The sequence below is a fragment of the Vicugna pacos genome, chromosome 30 (genome assembly GCF_048564905.1).
Source record: "Vicugna pacos chromosome 30, VicPac4, whole genome shotgun sequence".
In the NCBI taxonomy this organism is placed as follows: Eukaryota; Metazoa; Chordata; class Mammalia; order Artiodactyla; family Camelidae; genus Vicugna; species Vicugna pacos.
The window spans coordinates 19053747-19080433 of record NC_133016.1 but is presented as its reverse complement, the minus strand read 5'-3'; the positions used below and the strand labels follow the sequence as shown (position 1 = coordinate 19080433).

Below are 26687 nucleotides of genomic sequence, written 5' to 3'. Positions count from 1 at the left end.
CCCAGGGTGCTTCCCTGACTCCTCTCCCACCTCTCTGCTCCTGCTCCCTCTGCTTCAGCCACACTGGCCTCCTTGCACAGCAGGCACGCTCCTACCTCAAGGCCATGCCCTGGCTGTTTCTCTTAACCTTTCTTGGGTATCTGTGTGGCTGTCAGCTCTTTCAAGTGTTTGCTCAACTGTCAAGCACTCAACAAGTCCACCTCGACAAATTACTTAATCATCACCAATACTTTTTTCTGTTTTTTTTATATATATAACAGCCATCTTATAAAAAACAAACAGAAAAACAGTGAAATTGGTGAGGATGTGGAAAAATTTAAACCCTTGTGCAATAATAGTGGGAGTGTAAAATGGTACAGCTGCTATGGAAACAGTATGGCAGTTCTTCAAAGTATTAATAGAATTATCATATTCAGGAATCCACTTCTGGGTATACGCAAAAGAACTGAAAGCAAGGCCATGAACAGATACTGGTACACCTATGTTTATAGCAGCATAAATTCACAATAGCCAAGAGGTGCCTCAAACCAAATGTCCATCGATGGATGAAAGAAAAACCAAAATGTGCTATATACATATAATGGAATATTATTCAGCCTTCAAAAAGAAAATTCTGAGACATGCTGCAATATGGATGAATCTTGAGACCACGATGCTAAGTGAAATAAGCCAGGCACAAAAGGACAAATACTGTATGATTTCCCTTATATGAGGTAACTATTGAAATCAAATCCATAGAGACAGAAAGTAGAATGGTAGCTGCCAGGGGCTGCAGGGAGCGAGGAATGGGGAGCTGTTGTTTAATGGGTACAGAGCTTCAGTTCTGCAGGGTTAAAAGAGGGATGGTGGTGACTATTGTATTTAATGCCACTGAACTATACACTTCAAAATGGTTAGTATGTTACATTTTCTGTTATGTATATTTTACCTCAATTAAAAAATTTTTTTAAATACAAAAAATGACAGGAAATGATTAGCTGAAGTTAAGGCAGAATTTATTCGATTTCCTAGCAATCATATTTTTTAAGGCAGAAGTGGTGGTTATTTGGGAAGGATACAATTCCTTTTAAGGCCTTCTATAGCTGGGTTTTAGTTCAGACGTACATCATATTTGGTGCAAATTTGAGAGAATTTATTCTGACATGGGCTCTTGTTCATGATAAATGCATCTTTGCCCCACTACTCCCTGATCAAACACCATCACACTCAGTGCAGGGCATGGCCAGTTGCGCATTAGCCAGGTCACGTGAGCCTGGGCCGTGGAGGCTCCCTGCTCTCCTAGGCTGTGCTCTGGATGATGACCGCGATTCCCTGGCCCCCTCCAATGCAGGCCGATCCTACAGCATATCTTCCACCCCGGCGCCTAAGAGAGAGAGCAGTGGCTGAAATCTACTTCAATAAAGACTACACAGAATTAATGACATCATTAATTAACTAGAACGTGTAACGATCACATTTGCATGATTCATTCTCGTTCAGCTCACCAGCTGAATCTTTTCTCCAATCCTCAATACTGGGGAAAAGAACAGAAAGAATTTGGAAAGCTGAATATTTTTATTAAAAAAAAAAAAAGGTAGTTACACAGAAGAGAGGGGGCTGAAACAAATATAAAAGCTTAGTTTGCTGTGAGAAAGGAGTGAGGAGAGGAGGAAATTGGGGTGAGCCAGAAGTTGAAGAAGGGGGAGTAATATTCATCCCCTTTGATTTACTGGCTTTAGATTTTTATAGCATCTTAGAATAAATATAATTTACTGAGGTTTGTCCGTATAAACGGTCAGATGGTTTAGAAACATTTCATGTCCCTTTCATAAAAATTAGACTCCTTTAAAGTAACATCTGTTTTCATTCTTCAGTTCTGATAGAATGACCTTGAGAAAACCATCTAGGAATTACTTTTGTGCATGTCAGTCACTCATTTCAACCCAATCAATCATCAAGTTAAATAGGAATCCCATTTACCTTAACCTCACAGGAAGCCAGCATGATTTTCTGGCCTGATGTATTTGGTTTTGTTTGCAATTTTCCTACCAACAGAGCAAAATGGTCCAAAGGACACAGTACAGAAGGAGGAGCTCTTCTATTAAACTGAAAAGTATCAAACACACAGAAGGCTCCCTCCTGGTGTCCGGGAAACGGTGAAGGAAGAACTTAGCTACTACCCAAATTGTCAGTTGTTTCATGTTTTTCTGCAAAAGATGGTAAATCTGAAATGCAACTATCTCTAGCAAGTACCTTAATTCATGAACTAGGTGTGTGGTAATTCTTGATCCAGATCCTCCCAATGGGTGACCCAAAGCAATGGCTCCTCCATTCACATTGGTTTTACTTGGGTCAAGATCCAAACTCTTCTCAACTGCCAAGTACTGGGGAGCAAAAGCTTCATTCACCTTTAAAACAATCACAACACTGATAAAAATCCTTATTCACAAAATGATTTTTAACTGAGAATTGTCCAGTCTTATCAATGACTAAATTTCCTGTTTTTCCTATTTAAATTAGTTTGCAAGGTTATTTTATCATCATTCTTTGTGAAGATAATAGGTTTGAAAATGGGTATATTCACTAAATGATACTATAGGCCTAATTCATCCCTTAGGAAAAACAAATCCTCAGTGATACTATGAACAGATACTGGACTCAAGGCAGTGGGATACTGTAGAAAGCTCACGGGGTCTGGAGCCAGATGCACAGTTCAGATCTTGGCTGTATGCACATTCATTAAACTCTCTTGGCATTCAAGTTTCTTCAGTGGTAAAATGTGACTGTAGTAACATCTTAAGAGTTATTGTTGAGGTTAAATGAAATCAAGTATTAAGTGTTTACTGTAGTACCTGATAGAAGCAAGTGTTCAATAAATGGTTGCTATTATTAGTACTACTTTGCAGTACTACCAGCCATACTTCCAAGAAGAAACTGATAGACAGCAAAGAATAAACCTTCAGAGCCGGATTCATAAGAGGAATGGTTACTGTGTTGAAATGCGGCCAGAACTAAAAAGTGTCATATTGTTGTATTATACTTAACAAGGCTGGCTGTGACCTTATTTCATGTTAATAACACTATATTTTCATATGACCTTAGCTAGGAAATTTTTACAGACAAGAAAACTGACTTTAAGAAAGCCAGCTTTTCCAGGGTTGGGATAAAGATCTAGCCTGTGTTCTTTCCTACTGTGTTTTGTGCTCTCCCAGGATGGTGCTTTATTTGTCCTTGGAGCCAGTGTTATTTTCCCATTTTATATGGTTATGCTTAAGGAAGTCCTAAAAGACCTAGAATATGTTGTGAAACTAGGCCTTTGAACCTAGGAAAGACGACTGCGTGATCCTCCAAAGTCCCGGAGACGATCACGGATGTGCTGAGAGCTGTATCCTGGAGTATTTATACATCGATTCATGACTATGGACAGCTCTGCAGAGCTGCCATATTTCAAGAGTTTTAAGTGTGAAATCTAAAGTTGGAAATTTAGTGGACCTATTTGCCGATAGAAACATGGTAATTAAGTAGCCCCCTCTGAAGCTCTGGGCTGTGATCCCCTGAGAATGGAAGAAGAGATTTAAGGATAACCATTTGTCTGAAACCACCATTTCCTGGGTGAGAGATTACCACAGAGGATGTCACACAAGTGCCTAGAGTGAAAAGGCCCCTTCTCCATCAATTTAAATAGATTTCCTTTGTTATATTAGTTATTTCCCAGTGTCAAGCAGCATTACTTAATTACCTAAAATATTCAAATACTCTCCAAATGTAGAATATAATAATCCATCTTTAAGCATTTTCTTAACCCTTTCTTTTAATTGTACTAAATATTTAAGATGTCTTTGTTCTAAACGAACACTAAAGAAGTCACTCTACCAATAAACTGAAGTTTCCAGTGCCAAAAATTAAGATTGGTGCATCCCAAATCAAGACACAACTATGGTGTAAGAGCCAAAGGTTAAGTTTGGTGGGGAGGGTGCTCAACTTGGCAGGAAGTGCAAGAACGTTTTAGATTTGGGATCAGATAATTGGTTTTCTATTAGGTCAATTTTTTTTAACTTTAATTTTTTCACTTTAATCCATAAAATAGGGTTCAAGTTTCTTCTCCCTCACCTTATGTAACATCCAACCCAATTCAATAGGCACATTAATAGTCTAAAATGTAATAGAATCTTACAAGGTCATAAAAAGTTTCCAGGAATTTATACTTTAGTAGAAGAAATCAGGCTGTTTTAAATTATTCAAATATAAATAAAGCATTTTAATGAGGTAGGGCCTGATTATATACCAGCACAGGGCATGTAATGAAAGTAATACTTATTTAGATGCACATCACTTGGAAAGTTTAATAGTACTAAAACAAAAAGAACTATAAAATACCCAACTAAAGCCATTTATGCTACAGAAGTTGGTGGTTCATTCATGTTGTAGAAAAAGTAGGACACTTACTTCTACCAAATCCATGTCCTTAAGACTCAGTCCTGTTTTCTTCAGCGCCCCACTGATGGCGGGGACGGGGCCTGTATAGGAACAGAAGTCAGTTTCATCGTGAAGTGTCAAATTTCTCCTTTACCAAACAGGTTAAGTAAGAAGGAAATAATGTGACAGTTAGTAGCTATAAATCTTGCCATCCTGATAGCTCACTATTAAAGGATGTGACAATAAAGAAAATGGGACCAAGGTGAAAAGCTGGTTATGCTGTCAGATTGTAGATGGGAGATTTACATGAAAAGGTCTGCCATAAATGACATTAAGAATTCAAATAACCAAAGGAGTCATTTCTGGGACTTTGCATAGAGCATTCTTAATCCCAAATGGCAAGGCAGACTGAGTGCTCTCCTGGGATACACATCATATGCGTTCCCAGTATAGAAGTGACTGTGGCTACTTCCTGAGTTTTCAGGCCCATTTGAACAAAAGGCAACAAGTAGCGGCAGTCTCGCCATATGGGCAGAGCAAGACAGGAAGCTACCAGTCACTTCAGGGAAAGATACCTGAAGCAAGCAGACATTTACAGCTCGAATAAAAATAAAACACAACCCCTACTGAAGAAATGCAAATCCACCTAAAAAAACTTTTGAAACAAACTTTAGCTCCCAGATTTCTGATGATCACCAGTGGCAGTTTGATACTGCTCTTAATTTTTAAGTAAATTGTTATTTTTTCCCAAAAGGTAAAAATAATCCGGCTAGGGATGATTATCTACATCTCTATCTGTTCTTAGAGAATGAAATCACCATAAATGTCTAAAAAGAAAAGGATGTGGTATGTTCTGTTGGATTCAAGTAGTCAAATATTCTGTAACAAGCTTCACAAATATACCTCATGTAAAGTGGGAAGTCAGTCTTTACAAGAAAAGCGTTAACACAATCTAAATATAATGTAATTTATTTTGTCAGCTACTTAAATTTCCTCAGACAACAGGCTGCTGATGGGTAGGGCCATCTAGTTGATAACGCTTTTCAATTTAAAGCATTAGGTCTGTTCTGGCTACTGATTTAATACAGAATCTAATTCCAGATTCTTTCTGTATCTCTAAGGCATGAAAACGGGATGGACGGTCAATAACAGAGCATCAGTTATCTAACATGGTCAGGGATGAAGCATCCTACAGGGGTGAAAGGTACACAGAACTGAAAGTGGAGGGTGTAAAACCATTGTACACACCTCTCTGTCCTCATGACACAGTCAGCATGAGCAGTGTGCTCACGTTAACTTAGGACCCTTACAGCCATCTGTAGCAACAGGCTTGGCCACCAGCTGACTTTCAAAGGGCCGCTCCCACACCACCCTGTGACTTGCTGGGACTCAGGGAGGTAGGGTATTCTTGTTGGGGACAGGACAGCTTATTTCTGGCACTGGCTGTTACCACTAATAGCCGTGTGACCTAGGTACCTTTTGGGGCTACAAGCTTCTCTTCAGAAGTGCTTTGAACTGGTTTTTGACCCATTTCTTTATAGGCAGTGGGATCCTTTCCACGGATGAAGCCAATAATAGAGGAAGCTAGCAATGCCCCAGCTGGAGAGGCTCAAAATGCCACCGACCAACCCCACCTCTACTGCCACCCTGGGGGGCTGCAGGGGCACCATCTCCCCATAACTGCGTCCTTCCTTGGAGCCATGACTGCTCTCTTCAAGTGCTGGCTTTCCCCCTTTTTCTGGGTCTGCAGCTACTCTGGAGAGCGAAGCATTGCTATATGTTGGATAACTGCATTAACTGGGGAACAGTTATTCTTAGAAACTGGATTGACGAATCAGTTCCCACTGGATGCTCAATAATCTGTTCTCCTGTGTTTATTCATCCAGTGCACTTCGCACAGTCACCTTGTTCAATCCCATACTACAACTGATAGATGAGCAATCTAGGTGAGGGGGACATCTGGCACTGTGGGACATCTAACATACACTGCTCTGTTCAAACCCTGAGGGAAAAGAGAAACTCCTTCCACAGTGGCATTTATTGTGCTACAGGGCAAACATCCAGGCCTGGGAACAGAAGGAAGGGAAACGTTTCCTTGCTCACTGACTATGTTAATGTATCAGAGCCTCTTAAATGAAGTGAAACTGAAAACTATAAAATAATTACTTATCTATATCAGATAAATATAGTTGATCATCAAAACCATCAAGAAAAAATATTCCTAGGCTCTACCCTGGACCTACTGAAACAAAATTTGGGTGGGGAGGATGTTAATAGGTGGATTTTGATTATCATTTGGGGTTGGGAATCACTGCCCTAGATAACAAAATGATAAATACCATAGCAATAGACAGATGTTTAATTTTTCAAGCTACTTTCCACTTTTAAGACAAAAGTATACTTTGCTGATAGTGGGTTGCTAACAGCTAGTAAGTTTTTAAGACTACAATATAGAAAACAATTGACTTTTAACAGATGCTAACATAGCTTGCAGTTTGGGCTGACATAATCTGCAATGCAGTGAAAGACGACAAGCTTACTTTCTTAGGAAGTCTGTACAGAGATAAATCTCTGAAGGACACAGTAGCAAACATGGTTGGGTATTAACTTAGTCTCAAATCAGCATAAGTGCTATTATTTGAGTAGGACCTGCAGGATTACACTAAAGGATTTCTGAGAAGGCAGGTCAGCAATAGGTGATCCTCCTCCTTCCATGGAACCTACTTCACATGCCAATTTTAGTCAAAAAAGGCCTCAGCATACAGGGAAGTCTCTGGACCTAGCAGGAATCTGAATCTATAACCTAGGGCAGAATTTTTCTTGGGGTGTGAAGGTACAGGTGGGATACATCAAAGCCTCTGGGTACCAATTTTATTTTTGTAAGTAAGGCACGTAATTGGTTCTCTGTTTCCCCAAAGAACGGTAACAGAAACTATTCAAATCAGCATCATCTGCAGTTTCTGAGTGTATTCAGCAGAAAGTCTTTGGTTTTCCTTCCAATTCATATTTTTTGAGCCAACACCATACATGTTTGGAGGGAGTTCCAAATTTGCTCTTGCCAGTACTTTGCTGATTGGGCTGCATTTCTTATAATTCTTCATTTTCCTATCAAGCCTCAGCTGAGTCAGGTGCATATTTCTTTGACATCTTGAGACAACACAGTGAAAAGAGCAGTGGAATTAGACCTGGATTCCCATCCCTGCTCCATCATTTACTGGTTTGGAACTTTATAAGACAACCTTTCTAAGCCTCAATTTTCTCATTCACAAAGAAGTCTCACTAGAGTTGTGGGAAGATTAAATGAGATACATTAATGACCATGTATAAAATACCCACTAGGGTGTGTATCTTCTATATTTCAATGAGTTCTCCCACCTCACATTTTCTTTTATCTTGTTAGTACCTTGTAATTCTTCTCTGTTTACTGTGTGATAATTTTATGTATCTGAAATGGACAACAGGACATGATTGCTGCCCACAAGGAGTTTACATGCTCTTGGTCTTCCTATTGTGCCTGGCACAGTTCTTCATAAAGATGAGTTGTTTAAATTACCAATCTCCTTTTCTCCACAAGTGACCTCGATTTGACTACTGTTTCAGGAATCCAAATGCCAAAGAAGACTTATCTCCAGAAATATAACAGAATCAGTTTGTTTCACTACAAACTTACCAATACCCATGATAGAGGGATCACATCCAGACACAAAGTAGCCCACGATTCTTGCCAGTGGTGTGAAGTTATGTTTTTTAACAGCATCTTCACTAGCTATGATGACAGCTCCAGCACCATCAGAAATCCCCTTGGAAACAAAAACAGATGATTAACTAGAGGGTAAAAGAATCTAGTCCATAAGGTTTGGACTTACTGGAGTAGCATCAGGAATGTGGCCATACATGTGAAGCAGTGCCATAACCTGGGACAAACCAAGCAGTACTCGTGGTACACTTGGGGATTAAAGAGAGTGTTTTAGGCACTAAATACAACCGCACTGAGGGAAAATAGGAAAAAATGTCATGGAAAAACATATCCGTGTGTGAGTAGAGGTAAGAAATCTAATGAGCTGTATACATGAAGGAAAAAAAGTATAAAAACTGACATAATGAATCAGATTTCTTTCTAACATTCTGAAAAGACTAGGAAACTGGAGGAGTATTAGATGGACCCTTGGCTAAAATATTTTGTGTTGGACTATGAAAACCCAAATTAATAGAAAATGAACACTACCCGCTTAAGCTAAATAACTAAAGACCGGCACGAACGGGATCTAAAAGGCGCTGTGCGATTATTTCGCATTGAACACATCAGGTGGAGTTCAAGCTAATCAGGGGTGCTACCCACTGATGCGTTCCCTGCCGTAACAGTTCCTTCTTTCTTGAACACTGGAGGAAGTTTATTTAACTGTTCCAGGGTGGTTTGGGGCCGGGGATGTTCATCCACTTGCATTGTCTGTTTTCCTTTCTTAGTCTTCACCTCAATTGGTGCCATCTCATTATGAAAGTAGCCAGCATCATTAGCTGAAATAGTAGAAAGACTATTGTAAGAATGGGGAGGAAAACGAATAGAAACTAGAAAAACAAAATCAAACATATTCTTCAATTTAATTTCTGCTCTACCCTTTCCTCACAGTCTTCTTCAATCTAAGCCTCTATTACTCACATAATTACCCTGCCTACTGGAGGATTTAATATACTCTCATCCATGCAGATGCATTCTGTATCTTTTAAAAAATTACAATTTTGATTTTTTTTTAACTTCAGGTTTTTTTTTACAAGGTACTGCTAGACCATCATTGTTTGTTAGCTACAGATGTAATAGCATTGAATGGATTTAATGCCCTTTTTAAACTTCTCTGGGCGAGGTAAGTATTAAAAAGTTACCAGACAACAATAATGTACACTTACAATTCTATTAAGAGGGTAGGTCTCCCATTAAGTGTTCCAACCACATTAGGAAAAAAGTTACCAAGTTTTCTACGTCACCAACTAGTCTATGACTGAAACTCAATGACAGGTAACCTGAACAAATTACATGACGCAGTTCTATGTAAAATGCTACTTCCACCTCCACTGCCTGAAGTGGCTTATAATCTAAAGCTTCAGAAATAGGGTAAGTTGGGAATAATAGCCCCTTAATTTTGATACCACCTTACAGGAGGCTAACACTTCCCCTTATTTGGTTCTCACTACAATTCTGTTAGGAAAAAAGGGAAGGCAAAATTTTTAGATCTCTGTTTTAATCTATTTTAATCTCAGTGAATAAATACTCAGTGAATAAGAATTGCTTGAGGTCAATCTTAATGTGGCAAAACTACAAACAGACTGAAATGACCTCTAGACCAATACTCTTTCACTTTAAATGTGTAACTGAAAACAGGATGAGCTAGATTAGCACCATTCCACTTAGCCCCCTGAAATGTTAAGATGAACTTTATTCTCACTGTTCTGAGTATTTAATACTCCTAAGTAAGAGTTCCTGCTCACTTATAATAAGTTTTAAAAACCCTTTTCAGAAGACTAGCAAGTTTCTTCAACTCACCATCCTGATAAAAGCACGACTGCCCTCTTGCTCATTTTGGACTGGTTCAACAGCAGTGTGCCGCGTGACATTGCCCCAGAGCAAGGGCCCTGGACTAGTCTGGAGTCTTTGAGACAGGCACAGTGATTCTCAATTAGGAGTGGGAGAGAGAAATCAGAAAAGGATACCCAGCGGGTCTTCCCCAATCATATCGTCCCCTTCTTTTGACTGTGACTTGTCTCACAGGGAAGGACATGCTCCCTGATGGGGAGTGTATCATAGCCCTCAGAGTGTCTACTGACAACAGGCTAGTTTGGGGCAAAATTCAAGTGTCCAGATAGGGCCAGTTAATCATACTACTATTTAAGTAGTATTAACATTTTGAAAATTTTTATAAACTTTATTTTTTAAGAGCAGTTTTAGTTTCACAGCAAAACTGAGCAGAAAGTACAAAGCTCCCATAATTCCCTACCCCAACACACTCTCAATCATTCCCACAATTGACATCCTGCACCAGAGTGGTATATTCCTTACAGCTGATAAATCTACGCTGACACCTCATTGTATTAACATGTTTTAAAAGAGAAATACCCAGTTAATTTGTAATCATTAATATCTGATCGTTAAAAACAAAGGAATGGTGAAAAATGGATTTTTCAAAATATGTAATTCTAAACTAGTATGATCGTTAAAATCTGAAATGATAAAAATCTTTCCTATAGTTTTCTTTCTATACATATTTATAATATCCAGTTTCACTGACCAGCTTTCCACCTCTGCTGGGACTGCAGGGCGTATTTGTCACAGTCTTCTCTGTTTATTTTATGTTTTACAGCAAGATTCTCTGCAGTAATTGCCATCGGGGTTTGGATATGCTGATCTGTTAATGACATCCACAAAGAGTCTTCCAGCTATTAAAAGACATTAATAAAGTGATTTGTAAAGCATATCTTTTGAAAGTAATATGCTACTATTTCTTAACATTTAAATAATTAATGGTTCCAATCAAAAAGTAAAATTAGATTTTCTGATAAGCGTTTTCTAATACTACAATTTATATTCGGTTCTGAGACATTTTTGAAAAAACATCCAACAATATAACAAAATGTGCACATTCTCCTCTCTAAATGTAGGGCTCTAAAGAGAGCCAGCAGTGCTAAATGTGCAGGGTAAGAACGCAGGGAGTCATCCTACAATCAAACTTAAACCCTCGAGGTTCCATTTTGTACGAAATCTCACGCTGAGTCCTCAGGCACTGTTTCCCTGCAGCCACCTTTGTAAGGCAGTTACAAGCTCCCTAGGAAAGAGTACAGCTGTGCCCTTTTTCCATCTGATGCTTTCAGTGGTAGGAACAGTTGGTTCTATTAGTTACTATGAGGTTGAAAAGAGCCTTACTCCCTAAGTAACAGTATTTGTTATCCAATAAGTCTCTGATAAGTGCACCCTATCTATTTCTTCTAGACTGCCCCATCACCTTTTGAGTCACTGACTTGTCTTCCCAAAGGTCTTCTCAAATGTATATCATAAATACTATCTCATATTTTCTAAGTCTTATTCCTTTCAACTTTCACAAAGGCCAGATGAGAAACTGGGTGAACAGGATAAATCAATCATTACAACTGGTAAATCCTAAGAATATAAAACGTCATTAGCCCTTTCACGTGGGAAGGATGGCGTAGTATCCTTTATCAGAACTATCACTCTCAGGCAGTTCTCAAAGGATCATCTTTTATCTGACTGACTTGGGGCACTATAATCTATATTCAAAGAGAATGTTTCCTTGGTAAACAAGAAATCTATTCAATGGAGAGTGCTCCAGAAATGAAACTTCAATACATCATGGTAAAAATTTAATTATTTGATTTACCAATTATTCAGTAGGGAGGTTCATTCAACCTTTACCTATCTTTTATTTATTTTTTATAAGTATATTTTATTTATTTATTATTGTATTATTTAATTATTTTATTTTGGTGGGTTGGGGGAGGTAATTAGGTTTATGTATTTTTAGAGGAGGTACTGGGGATTGAACTCAGGGCCTTCTGCATGCTAAGCATGCACTCTACCATTTGAGCTATACCCTCCCCCACCTATCTTTTAATTTTATTTATTTATTTATTTTTAATTGAAGTACTGTCAGTTACAATGTGTCAATTTCTGGTGTACGGCACAATGTCCCAGTCATGCATATACATACATATATTCGCTTTCATATTCTTTTTCATTAAAGTTTATTACAAGATATTGAACGTAGTTCTCTGTGCTATACAGCAGAAACTTTTTAAAATCTATTTTTGTATATAGTGGCTAACATTTGTAAATCTGAAACTCCAAACCTATTCCTTCCCAGCCCCTTTCCCCAGTAACCATAAGATTGTTTACTATGTCTGCATGTCTGTTTCTGTTTTGTAGATGAGTTCATAATGTCCTTTTTATTTCTTTTTTTAGATTCCACATATAAGTGATATCATATGCAATTTTTTTTCTCTTTCTGGCTGACTTCACTTAGAATGACAGTCCCTAGGTCCATCCATGCTGCTGCAAATGGCATTGTTTTATTCTTTTTTATGGCTGAGTAGTATTTCATTGTATAAATATACCACAGCTTCTTTATCTAGTGATCTGTTGATGGATATTTAGATTGTTTCCATGTCTTGGCTACTGTATGTAGTGCTGCTATGAACATTGTGGTGTATGTATCTTTTTGCATTAAAGTTCCCTCCAGACATATGCCCAGAAGTGGGACTGCTGGATCATATGGTAAGTCTATTTTTAGTTTTTTCAGAACTCCCCATATTGTTTTCCATAATGGCTGCACCAACTATATTCCCCACAGCAGTGTAGGAGGGTTCCCTTTTCTCCACACCCTCTCCAGCATTTATCGTTGTGGACTTTTGAATGATGGCCACTCTGACTGGTGTGAGGTGATACCTCATTGTAGTTTTGATTTGCATTTCTCTGATAATTAGTGATACTGAGCATTCTTTCATGTGGCTATTGGCCATTCGTATGTCTTCATGGGAGACTTGCTTGTTTAGGTCTTCTGCTCATTTTTGGATTGGGTTGTTTGTTTTTCTCTTATTAAGTTATATCAGTTGTTTACAGACTCTGGAAATTAAGCCTTTGTCAGTCACATCATTTGCAAATATTTTCTCCCATCCCATAGGTTGTTGTTTCATTTTGCTTATGATTTCCTTTGCTGCACAAAAGGTTATAAGTTTAATTAGGTCCCGTTTGTTTATTTTTGCTCTTATTTCTATTGCCTGGGCAGACTGCCCTAGCAGAACATTGCTAAGATTTATGTCAGAGAATATTTTGCCTATGTTTTCTTCTAGGAGATTTATCATGTTTTGTCTTATATTTAAGTCTGTAAGCCATTTTGAGTTTATTTTTGTGTATGGAGTTAGAGAGTGTTCTACATGCTGCTGTCCAGTTTCCCCAACACTACTTGCTGAAGAGACTGTCTTTTCTTCATTGTATATTTTTGCCTCCTTTGTCGAAGACTAATTGACCTTAGGTCTGTGGGTTTATTTCTGGACTCTGTATTCTGTTCCATTGATCTATATATCTGTTTTTATGCCAATACCACACTGTTTTGATTACTGTAGCTGTGTAGTATTATCTGAAGTCTGGGAAGGTTATTCCTCCAGCTTTGTTCTTTTTCTTCAATATTGCTTTGGCAATCCTGGGTCTTCTGTGATTCCATATAAATTTTAGGATTGTTTGTTCTAGTTCTGTGAAAAATGTCATGGGTAATTTGATAGGGATCCCATTAAATCTGTAGATTGCCTTGGGCAGTTATGGCCATTTTAACAATATTGATTCTTCTAATCCAAGAGCATGGGATATTTTCCATTTCTTTAAGTCATCTTTAATTTCCTTAATCAATGGTTTGTAGTTCTCCATGTATAAGTCTTTCACCTCCTTGGTCAGATTTATTCCTAAGTATTTTATTGTTTTGGATGTGATTTTAAAAGAGATTGTTTCTTTAACTTTCTTTTCCTGCTAATTCATTGTAAGTGTAAAGAAATGTAACTGATCTGTATATGTTAATCTTGTATCCTGCTACCTTGCTGAATTCTTTTATCAGTTCTAGTAGTTCTTGTGTGGAGAACTTCCTATATATAGTATCACGTCATCTGCATAACCTTTACCTATCTTCTTAATCCAATCCTTCTCCTCCTCCATCTTCCCAGGTGTTAATTCCACTATCAGAGGTGTCCTGAGATAAAAGTCTAATTTTATGTGAGTTAAAATGTTAAAATTAACAACTATGAAATGGTTTACAAATTTCAAATCACTCATTATTTTGTTAATTTCGTGGTTTAAAATTTTTCTCTCCCCTAAAATGGTGTTATTTAAATTATTAGTATAATAGCATGAGAAATAATTTTTTTTTAATGTTAATGGTTCCAGAGGGAGAGGGTATAGTTTAGTGGTAGAGTGCGTGCCTAGCATGCACAAGGTCCTGAGTTCAATCCCCAGCACCTCCACTAGAAAAAATTAAAAAAAAAACAAAACAAAAAACCTCTCCCCTCAAAACAAACAGAAAAACAAATATGTTTATGGTTCCAACCTTGACATCTGATCCAAACTTGGTTCCAAAACGAATATTTCTGACAAAGAAGGGAGCCTGGCTCATGCTTTCGGTTCCTCCACACAAGACAACTTCAGCATCTTTAACACAAATGTCCTATTTAAAAACAAATGAACAACAACAAAACCCTTTTACTATGACAGAAGTATGTATTAAAAAGTATTTATGTATTAAGCAGTAAATCTAGTAAGTAACTTATCCTCATTTACAATAAAAATTTTCAAATTACAGTGTCTCAAAGGGAAATATTTTTAAAATAATCACAAAGCAAATGCTAAGATATCCCATTGCCAAGACACAAGGGGAAAAAAGGTGAACAGAAAGACTTCAGTCACTTGTGCAGAAGTAACCTATTTTTCCTATTCCTACCTATATTTTGACAAGGAATGGTAATTCTTAACTCAATACAAACCTTGAAAATTAGCAGAGATACTAATGTCTGGCATAAATGTGAAGATTGCCAGCAGAGAATAAAGAATAAATCCTTTAAAAAGGGAAAAGTAAAATTTACCCTATTAATGGATGAATCTGAAGTAGACCACAGATGTATAACTAGGTTAACCTAGGGAACTCAGGAAAAGGAACTTATTTCATTCTTCCAACTTTTTCTACTATTTGCATTTCTCAGAAAAACACCAAATAACGACTGAGCCTGATGTTTAAAATGTTCACTAGGAAAATCAGAGTCAATACCTAAGATATATTCTTAAAGAAATAAATTCATGTGAAAGTAATTTATTCATTACAATAGGCCTTGTCTTTTACTTTGTCATAACATGAAGACTTTGACAAACTGGATTTCACTGTATCCCTTTTCCCTCTGCTCAAGGGAACAAACGTATTTGCCCAACTATCCTCTGAAGAGATCATACTTCTACCAATAGTATCATTCAGTTCCTTTGTAATAGAATATGTTTCTTATCAGCCCCTAAATTCTCCCTTTCTCACCTTATAGTCTTTATTCAGGGTTTCAAACTGCCTTTCCGGGAACTCTTGCACACGTGGGTTCAAATTCTGCCTCTACAACTTAGTAACCTTAATGCCTTTAATAATCAGTTTCCTTGCCTGTAAATGGGAATAATAATAGTTCTTGCCTCACGGTCCAGTTGTGTAGATTAAGTGAGATAGATCGTGGATGTAAATCTAGCAGTGCCCCACAAGTAGGAAGCCCTCAATAAAAATGACAGTCATGACTAGCTTTAAAAAAAAAACTGTGATAAAATACACACAATATAAAATTTACCATTTTAACCAATTTTAAGTGTACACGTCATTAAGTACATTCACACTGTTACACCCAACAACCATCCATCTCCAGAAGTCTTTTCAACGTCCAAACTGAAAGCCCGTAAACCCAATAAACACTAACTTTCCATTCTCTCCTCCCTCTGAGCCCCAGCAACTCCTGTTCTCCTTTCTGCCTCTATGGATCTGACCACTCTAGGGACCTCATATAAGTGGAATCATACAGTATTTGTCCTTTTGTGGTAGGCTTATTCCGTTTAGCATAATGTCTTCAGAGTCCATTACTAGCTCTTAAGAACTGTTTTCTATCTATGAATATTCTTCCAAGAAAAACCAAATACTGACCTCTCCTAATAAGTACTATGGAATAAAAACCTACAGTGTTATATTGAAGTAGGCACTTCCCCTAATAACTATTAATATGTTCAGAGAATTAAAATATTGTCCATACCTGGCATCCACTAACAATGGACTGAAAACCAGAGCCACAGAGCCTGTTAACAGTGAGAGCTGGGACCTCTTTGGGGATTCCCACACGCAAACCAACATGTCTTGCCAAGTATATAGCATCTGGAGAATTCTGGGAATAGAAGGGGGAAGAAAGAATTTCCTGTTTAAATCTTGGAACTAAGGAGAAGGACAAAATATATTAAAATGTTCACAATTTTTCAAAAATTACACACTGTATGGCTCTAAGGTAAGACACAATGCATGTAGGTTCAGCATAGTTTATATGTGTTAATGATTGGAATAAAACCTGTACTTTGGTCGACTGGTTTTTAAACATACTAAGTATGAGAAATCCTTCTATTAAATCTTCAGTAGAAAACAGGAACTTATAACAATTAGAGCTGTCTGAGAATGGAATAGGTTATCTGAAAGTAGTATGTTCTTTAACAGAGGAAGTATTCAAGGATGTAGTTCTCAGCCTTTGCTTCACACTGGAATAACTGGAGAGGCTTTATCAACATACTGATGCTCAAGCTTCTAACCAAACCAATTAAACCAGAAAGGCTGGAGGTGGGCCACAGGCATCAGTAGTTACTTTTAATAGCACCCAGGTGACAGTAACATGAAACCATGGCTGAGACCAGCTGACCTAGGAAGGGGAGCGATGAATGATGGTCAGGAGGATAAGAGGTGGGACTAGACCACTGTTTCCCAAACTTTAAAATGCACTCTGGGGCCTCTTGTTAAAATGTAGGTTCTCAATCAGCAGGTCTAGTACTGCCTGAGATTGTGCATCACTAACCACTGCCCTGGGAGGCCAGTGTTGCTGGTCCAAGGACCATACTTTGAGTAGGAAGGGATACAATGACTTTTTTTCCTTTTTGACAATAATAACAACCATTTTTATTGCAGAGACAGCTAAAGCACATTTGACAAAATATAAAGAATTGGTCCATCAAAGTAACTTTAGAGTGTTCATTGTCCTATTTTAACTTTTGACTAGGTTTGAACTCTCTCAAAATAAAATTCAACACATTCAGCACATCTATAGGTTAGGGGTTTTGAATGAAGATGGAAGCTCAGCATAACAACAATTAGTCCATTGACTGAATGTTTCATTTATTGATTGGGATGAAATAATCTTACTTTATAAATTAATGTCATGAAAAAGATTGTTGCTCTACAGATATTCTTTTGCTAGAGTTTTTTTCTCTTAGAATATTCTCTAATTTACCAGATTGGTAAAACAGGTGTTTTATAAAATCAAGCAGGAATCCAAGGTAATGGAAAAAATATTAGGCTACGATTTAGGATATTTGAATTAGAATCTAGACTCTGTCATTCATTAGCAGTGTGAGCTTTGGTTTATCTAAAGATCTCCATCTCAGCTAACTTCTTTATAGAAATGGAAAAACAAACAAAAACAAACAAACAAAAAGAAATGGAAAAACAAATTTGAAAATTCATATTGACTTGCAGGAGACCCAAAAGAGCCAAAGCAATTCTGAAAAAGAACAACTAAGCAGGAGGACTCACATTTCTTGGTTTCAAAACTTACTGTGAAGCAATGATAATCAAGACAGTGTGGAACTGACATAAAAGGACAGACATACAGATCAATGGAACAGAACTGGGAGTCCAAAAAGAAAACCATGCGTCAGTGGTCAACTGATTTTCAGTTAACAGTGCCAAGACCATTCAATGGGAAAAAGAACAGTCTTTTCAACAAATGGTGCTAGAACAACTGTGTAGCCAGGCACATGCAAGAGAATGAAGTTGGGACCTGTACCTCAAAACAGATACAAAAATTAAATCAAAATAAATCAAATATAAATGTAAGAGCTAAAACTATAAAACTTAGAAGAAAATACAGGGATAAATCTTCATGACCTTAGATTCGGAAATGGATTCTTAGATAATGACACCAAAAGCATGAGCAACAACAACTGAAATTGGGCTTCATCAAAATTTAAAATTTTCACACTCCAAGGGACACTACTAAGAAACGAAAAGATAATGAAGAACAGAAAAAAAAATTTGCAAATCATATATCTGATAAGGGACTTGTATCAGAATATATAAAGAATTCTTATGACTTAATAATAAAAAGACAAATAGCCCAATTAAAAAATGAGACAAGGGTATGAATTAGACATTCCTCCAAGGAAGATACAGAAACGGCAAGAGCACAGGAAATGATGTTCAACATCATCAGTCAGCAGGGAAAGGCAAATTAAAACCGCAATGAGACATTACGTCACATCCACCAGGATGGCTATAATAAAAAGATAGACAATAACAAGTGTTGACAAGGATGTGGAGAAACTGGAATCCTCATACATTGTAGGTTAAAAAAAAAAAAAGTTTCAGCAGCTTTGGAAAACAGTCTGAATGTGCCTGAAGCAATTAAACGTAGAGGTACCATATAGCCTAGCAATTCCACTTGTAGGTACATACCCAAGAGAAATAAAAACCTAGGTCCATACAAAAACTTGTACATGATGTTCAAAACAGCATCACTTACAGGGAGCAAGTGTGCACCTCTTTCCAAGCCTTATTCCAGCTCTAAGAGCTGAGCGTACTCCATGGAGCAGTGGCAGTAGCTTCAGGTCTTCCCCACCTGCCTCACCCAGTCTGGAACCACCTTACGAGCCAGGAGGATGGTGATTAGGGCTCCAGTACTCTCAGTGGCAAAGCCTTCTTCCCACCAATGAGAGCTGGGAGGAATAAGAGAGACCCCATCTCTTGGCCACACTCAAAGTGTGTATGAATATAATAAATAATGAATATTCAGCTTTCTGTTACCTGCAAATGAATGATCTGTTTTGTACACCATACATAGCAAGGTAGAGGGTAAAGGAGCTTCTTGTTTCTTATAACAAACATTGATCATTGCTGTGTGTTATAAATTATGGGGGAGGTGTTGCATTGGCTTGGGTTTGCTACCCTCCTTAGGTGGCACCAGAGAATCAATTAACTTCAAATAACTCAAGAAAGTTAATCTGCTATTTGAAAAGCAATAAAGTATATTCCAAGTCCCAGATATATCTCAGTCATATATATAGTTTCCAAATATATGCTCTTTTGAATTATATATGCCATTGCTTCTGAAGTCAGAGGACTGCTCACATTATAAATACCTTTAACTGTTATTGACTAGTACAGCATTATGACATGTCAAAGGAATTATTTTTAGAAACAGATAAAAGAAAACAACAGGTATGATTACCTCCCTTGTGCTGTACTAACCTGTATTACATTGCCTACAATGACACTGTCAACAGTTTCAGGCGAGACTTTGCCAGCAGACAAGGCAGCCCTAGCAGCAAATTCAGCCAAGTCAGTAGCTGTGAAGTCTTTCAGAAGACCTCCGTAAGCTCCAAAGGGTGTCCGCTTAGCAGCAACGATGAACACACCTATTGCGATGAGGAGATTTACAAGCAAGTACAGGTTAGTCAGTGTTCCTAATGTGTTTTAAATAATTTCACTGTGAATCTTATTGTAAAGTACAATTAGATACCAGAAAATCTTTGTCACATAATAATACACAGAATGGGTCGCACTCATAGAAGCAGTTTGAAGAGCTGTCATGTTGATCAACACTGACGTGCTGGCCCCAGGAACCGCATTGCGTGGCATGATGTAAATCCATTTTGGTTAGACAACATTCTTGTCCTCTGATGGTTTACAATGCTAGAAATATTTGTTTAAAACTGAAATGCTTCTTCTATTTGCTGGAGGATGTTGCCTAGTCATAGAATCAAAGAATCTCCCAACTAGAAGGTCCCTTAAGGCTGGTTGAGGCCAACCACTCACTCTGTGTGACAAGAGTTCCTTTCTAACCTCTGCTAGCAAATTTCCAGTAAGGAGGCATACTCCACTGTGTGAAGCAGTGTGCCCATGAACCGATAATACAAACTAATGACTTTTTTCTCATACTGAGCTGGCTCGGCTTACCAAGTCTTCCACCCACCAGTTCTAGTCTTCAATCCTAATGTGTCCCAAAGTCAGATATAGTTTCTAGAATATAGCTGCTTTGAATTTGAATTATATACACCATTGCTTCTGGAGTCATTGGATGACTCAAATGACAAATGTCAAACTTGACATTGAACTTGAACTATTATCTTGTACTGTTACCTTTTACTCTTAAAATAAAATGGGCAAAATCACCTTTATCATGGGCAGCCCCTCCAGTATCTGGAGCCAGCTAACCTGTAAAATTCCCCAGACCTAATAATAACTCTTTCCCCAATATATAACAAGCATTCTCTCAACAGTTCTCTACTTAACATTAATTCTGGTTGTTTTCCTCTGAAGACACTCTAGTTTGCTAATATCCTCTTATAATGTGTCAGTGAGAATATAAAAAAGTTTCCTACATGTGACCTAACCACAAAGGATACAGGGGAGTTCTCTATACACCTATTAATGCAAACAAAGCCTATAAATTTGCAGTGTAACTATTAGCTCAGTTGGTGTCCTTGTGCAGTAATGAACCTACAATGACTGTGATGTGAATGGCACCCACTAGAGTTAACAAAGTGCAAAGCCTGCATGGTGGTAAGCAACACTGATTACAGCAGTTCATCACTACTGTAGTAGGCACCTACTAAGTTCTAGACACTTCATCACTTCTCATATAATATCTCACCTTCCCAACAACTCTGCAAGATAAATGTTACAGTTAACATAGGGGGTACTTTCTGTATGATGGACTTGATGCTCGATGCTTTGCATACACTAATTCTCCCAAAGAGAATCCGAGCACACATTTCCACAGATTGCCAAGAAACTATGGGACTTTTAACATTGGTTTGTGCCCAGATATTAACCTGTAATTGAGACCATCAAACATTATACTACTATTTGTATCTGAGTACAATTCTCCTGTTTATGTTAGTGATCTCTTTCTATGGAACAAATTAAACCTACCCTAAAAAATATCTGAAGTGAAATATACACTAAATGCGTATGATAGCAGAATGGAAATGAAAGGTGTAAGATTCAGTGACTTTGACATAGATTAACAGACATTACCCAATCTAAAGAACAGAGAGAAAACGTGGGGAAAACAAAACAAAAAAAACATGGGTAGAACCTCAAAGTCTGATAAAGGAACAAAGACAGTTTAGTGCAGAAAGGACAATCTTTTCAACAAATGGTGCTGGGACAACTGGATCACTACATGCAAAAATAACAAAAAAAATGCAAAAAACTGGACAGACCTTATACCTTTCATAAAAATTAGCTCAAATTGGATCATACACTTAAATATAAAATGCAAAACTATAAAACTAGAACATACCAAAGGAGAAAATCTAGGTGACCTCTGGCTTGGTGGTAACTTTTTAGATACAACACCAAAAGCACAATCCATGAAAGAAAAATTGGGGCCTTATTAAAACTGAAAACTTCTCTTCAAAAGACACTATTAAAAGAACAAAAAGACAAACCACAGGCTGCGAAAAAATATTTGCGAAATACTTATCTGATAAAGAACTGGTATCCAAAAAATACAAAGAACTTTTTAAACTCAATAAGAAAACAAACAACTGAGTTAAAAAATGAATAAAAAATCTGAACAGACATCTCACCAAAAATGATACACAAATTGCAAATGAAAAGATGCTTGACTTCATATGTCATTATGTAACTGCAAATTAAAACAATGAAATGCCACCTCACACCTATTAGAATGGCTAAAAGTCCAAACACTGGTAACACCAAATGCTGGTGAGGATGTGGAGCAATAGAAACTCATCCCCTGCTTCTGGGAATGCAAAATGGTATAGGCACTTTGGAAGACAGTGTGGCAGTTTCTTCCAAAACTAAACATATTCTACCCATGTGATCCAGTAACCACCCTCCTCTGTATTTCCCCAAATGAGTTGAAAACTTATGTCCACACAAAAACCTGCACACAAATGTGTATAGCAGCTTTATTCTTAATGGCCAAAACCTGGAAGCAGCCAGTATGTCCTTCAGTAGGTGAATGTATAAACTGTGGTACATCCACACAATGGAATATTATTCAGCACTAAAAAGAAATGAGCTATCAGGTCATGAAGAGACATGAAGAAAACTTAAATGCATGTTCCCAGTGAAAGAAGCCAATCTGAAAAGGCTACACACTGTATGATTCCAACTGTATGACATCTAGAAAAGGCAAAATAATGGAGGCAGTAAAAAGATCAGTGGTTGCCAGGGGTTGGGGTGGTGGGGAAGGAGAAATGAATAGGCAGAGCACAGGGGAATTTCAGGCAGTGAAACTACGCTTTGCAATACTACAGTGGTAGGTCCATGTCGTTATTCATTGTCAAAACCTATCAACACAAAGCGTGAACTGTAATGTAAAGCTACGGACTTTAGTTAAAAATAATGTATCAGTCCTGGCTCATCAATTGTTAACAAATGTACCACATTAATGCAAGGTATTAATAATGAGAAAATGAGGTGAGGTAAGGAAGTATATGGAAATGCTCTTTCTGTTCAGTTTTCTATAAACCTAAAACACAGATTTACAGATTTGAGCTCTGTAAACCCAAAACAGAATAAATGCAAAATACACACACACTCTCACTCACCTTGGCACATCACTACCAAACTTCTCAAAACTAAAGATAAAATGAAAATCTCAAAAGCTAGGAAAAAAAGGACACATGGCACACGTGGAAATGATTCGAATGAACACCGGCTTCTCAGAAACAATGAAGGCTGATTTCATTTGCTGCTCCAGAAATTTCCTTTCATGAGTTTCTTCCTGGTACTTCATAGTCTAAGTAAGCATTTTTGTGTGGGAAGTGCTAACAGTGAAACGTGAGAGACCTACAAAAGTGAGTGTGTGAAAATGAAAGCAAAACCAATAAGGTCCCCTCTCACAGCATGTCTGCTTGCCCAGTGCTCCCAGACTGTGAAAGCTCAGCATGAGCGAGGCTAACACTGAGTGAATGCAATTATTTTAAATGGGGGAAATGCTATTAAGTGTATTTTTAAAAATAATCTGGGATGTGCAGTTACGAAGTCCAGAAAATTTAAAGGATTTTTTCTTGTAATTTCATAAAGTGGCATCTCAAACATGGCAATAATTATTTGATCTGATGTCAATTTTATATGTATGGTAAAAGGTTTAAAACTCAACAGTCGTTAACACCAAACTGAAATGATGCGTCTTTTAAAAAGCTCTGAAAATTCAGAAGCCAGATGTCTAAAAACTGAAACAGAGTGAAAAGACAAATCCAGAGCACAGTGTTGCAGAAATGCAAGGGCCAGGCAAGGGGACATGTGACCACAGAGTAAAAATAATACTGGAAGAGAAACGAATTCTGCTTTCCCTTCTGGCACATTTTTAGGTTAAGTATTTACTCACTTGAACTAGAGCAGTTGCAGACAGCAACCAAGGCAAAGTAAGGAAAACTGCTACTTTTGTATCTACTTCCCTTTCAGGATTAATTTTGCAGCACCCTCTCCCCTTACCTGACTTGAAAGGATACACAGATACACAAATGTTCCCAGCAAAGCTAAGGAGCAGTGAAGAGAACTAACACTTGTTGGGCGGAACCCTCCTACCAAGCTCTGGGATGGGTGCTAATAAGACACTGGGGGATTGGTTCTTCTTGGAGTCAGAAATCTGATAAATTAATGACAATCTTCACCAGAGTCAATTATGCTCCCAATTAAATGTGTCCTTTTCCCTACAACAATCTTACCCAGGAGTCCTGCAAACACCTGGTATGCTACATGAGAGAGGTGTGTATCTGCAATGTATTCTAGCTAACAGTAACAATCAAGACTAACTACCATTATAGACAAGCCATTTTATCTTTCTGGACATGACTGTCCTCATCTATAAAACAGGGAAATGGCTAAGTCACTAGCTCTAACACCATAGTAAAAGGTCTCCCAAATTTATAAATTTTGTGCAGGTGTTGGTGTACTTTCTTTTCCCTTACTGGATACAGTTTTCATCAAATTTTCTAAGAGGTCTGTATTAAAAGAAAGTGGTAAGAACCACTGATAAAATACTAAACAGAGAAATCAATAAAAAATATTGTATCTTTTTCAAGATAGCTCATTACAAAGCAGCTTTTAAATGATATGGGTTTTCTGAATAATGCATCTAAAAAATGAATATGCTGCTTTATTAGAGTTGGAAAGAGCAGTGACAAATCCAATTGTAGGAAACTGGATATAGTACAGTCTCAGAGTATCTGTTTTTCACTTGAACTGTTCACATGTCACTTTGGCTCTTCTGAGCTCCTGACTCCCCTAACCAACTGCCTACCTGACATCTCCACTTTGAGCACCTCAATCTTCTTTTCCAAACTAATTCTTTCCCCAGTCTTCCTCACTCTGTAAGTAGTACCACCAGGAACACAATTCCTCAAACCAGAAACCTGAAGTCGTCGTCTTTTTTTTTTTTTTTATTGAAGTATAGTTAGTTTATAGTGTTGTCAATTTCTGGTGTACAGCATACTGTTTCAGTCATACATAAACATAAATATATTTGTTTTCGTCTTCTTTTTCATTATAGGTTACTACAAGGTATTGAATATAGTTCCCAGTGCTATATAGAAGAAACTTGTTGTATATCTATTTTATATATAGTAGTTAGTATCTGCAAAGCTCAAACTCCCAATTTATCCCTTCTGACTCCCTTCCCTCCTGGTAACCATAAGTTTTTTTCCCATGTCTGTGAGTCTGTTTCTGTTTTGCAAATAAGTTCATTTGTCTTGTCTTTTTTTTGGTTTGTTTTTAGATTTCATGTATGAGTGATATATGGCATTTTTCTTTCTCTTTCTGGCCTCACTTAGAATGATGATCTCCAGGTCCATCCATGCAAATGGCATTATTTTATTCCTGAAGATATTCTTGACATTTTCTTCTCATTGACCTGCCACATGCAGCCTATCCCCAAGTTCTGTCAAATTCATTCTCAAATCATCCTTCCCCCCCTTTCCCCAACTCCACTGCCCCCAACTCGAGTCAAAACCATGTTATGATGTTGCCTGAGCCTTTCCCAGAGATCCTTAAATGGTCTTAAATTCTCCTCCTTGCTATGCAGGAAGCCTGACAGCCCTGTGGAAATCGAGGCGGACTGAAAACCAGATCCTGTCATTCTACTTCAAGGTAGGAGAATGCTTTCTTCTGAATTTAGAATAAAACCCCACCTCCTTCACAGAGCCCACAGAGCCCACAGTGCCCGGGGCCACCAGAATGTTGGTTCTTAGATCCTGCGAAGTGTCTTCCTACCCCAGGGCCTTGATACAGTGTTCCATCTGAAGGTTCTTCAAAGGACACATTTTTTTATGAGCTTTCTTAAGCTTTAAGGATGTGAGAGTTTACTTCACATCCTTTAAAGTAAAATTCCATTGACTGTGACCATTTGTTGTGAAAAGGCAGTTTACATAGTTTTTTAAAAAGTTAATAACCGAAGAATTTATGTACGCAGTGACTTTTCTGGAGTCACTCGAAGGAGAGAAAGGGAGAGGGATTAAGGCCAATAGAACCTCCACCAATAGAACGCCACCAGGTATTTCGGGGAGGGGCTGGTCCCTCGGGCACAAATTCCCTGGCGACCCCAAGAGAACATCCACTCTTCCTCCCAAGCCCTGCTCACCCCGTGACCAAGTCTGAGGGCCCGGGCTCCTCTGTGAGCACCCCTCCGCCCTAGGCCGCCTAGTGCTTATGGCGCCGCCCCAGTCTTCCCCTAAGCCGAATTCGAACCGGGGGGGGGGGTCACTACAGCGCGAAGAGGGGGAGTGACCCTCAAGGTCAGAAGCAAGCAAAGCGCCGTGTTTTCCCTTGAACCCAAACAATACTTTCGGGTCAGGTTTTTGTCAAGTCCCCTTTACTGCAGAGGAGACCCCCTGACTCCCACAAGGGGCGAGAGAGGCGGGGGCACGGCGCTCACCTCGGAGCAAGGACATGGCGGCAGCGCGGGGATCCTCCTCGGCGACGCACCATGCCGCCCGCCCCCAGCCCGGCTTTAAGAGCGCGGGGCGGCGCCAGCGCGGGGACGCCCCGCCCTTTCACCTACTCCGGGTCGGCTCGCGCCGGTTCCCTTTGGCCACCACGCTTCCCTCTCCGCGCCATCCGGGGGAACCAAGGGCGGTACCAAAACCTCCGGGCGAGACCGGCCTTGCACAAGTGAACGTTCCTTCAGAGCCAACTTTTCCCTCACATCTTTGCTTTTTAAATTTATCTCTGTTTCCCAGCTGAGTGAGTTGACTCTATTCTATCCGCCCCGCTCCACGCGGGTTAATTAATGTTCTCCTTCATCCCGGCTACCAGACTTTCTGAAACGTTCGACTAGGCGCCGAATGGGTGGAACGGGTTTGAGCGGCGTAGGGAGCAGCCCGGCGCGGCGGGGCGGGGCCGGAAGCCAAGTGGGCGGAGCGAGGAAGACGGCGCGAGGAGATTGGCTGAGCCGCTCTCGCAGTCGGCTGCGCAGACCAGGGGCAGAGGCCTAGGCGGCTGGGTCTG

At 38.6% G+C, this 26687-nt stretch overlaps 1 protein-coding gene and 1 long non-coding RNA gene across 3 annotated transcripts in view; one reads left to right on the top strand and one right to left on the bottom strand.

Annotated features, from left to right (window-relative positions):
• LOC107033658 (uncharacterized) overlaps positions 1-26687 on the top strand; it is a 96976-nt gene that overhangs the window by 29755 nt on the left and 40534 nt on the right. Inside the window, exons 1-2 of one of the 2 annotated variants that reach the window (XR_012065761.1) lie at positions 19512-19652; positions 25267-25331. This is a non-coding gene — a long non-coding RNA (uncharacterized lncRNA). Of the gene's footprint in view, positions 1-19511; positions 19653-25266; positions 25332-26687 lie in introns of those variants that run through there. The other variant, XR_012065760.1, reaches the window with a different exon arrangement.
• Positions 979-26474, bottom strand: ACAA2 (acetyl-CoA acyltransferase 2). Its single transcript, XM_006205795.4, has 10 exons — positions 26116-26474; positions 19452-19618; positions 16204-16332; positions 14487-14603; positions 10674-10821; positions 8735-8910; positions 8066-8195; positions 4426-4496; positions 2233-2387; positions 979-1363 (listed from the first exon to the last, which is right to left on the bottom strand). Exons 1-10 carry the CDS (start codon positions 26129-26131, stop codon positions 1279-1281), a joined length of 1194 nt encoding a protein of 397 aa, XP_006205857.2. The 5' UTR covers positions 26132-26474; the 3' UTR covers positions 979-1278.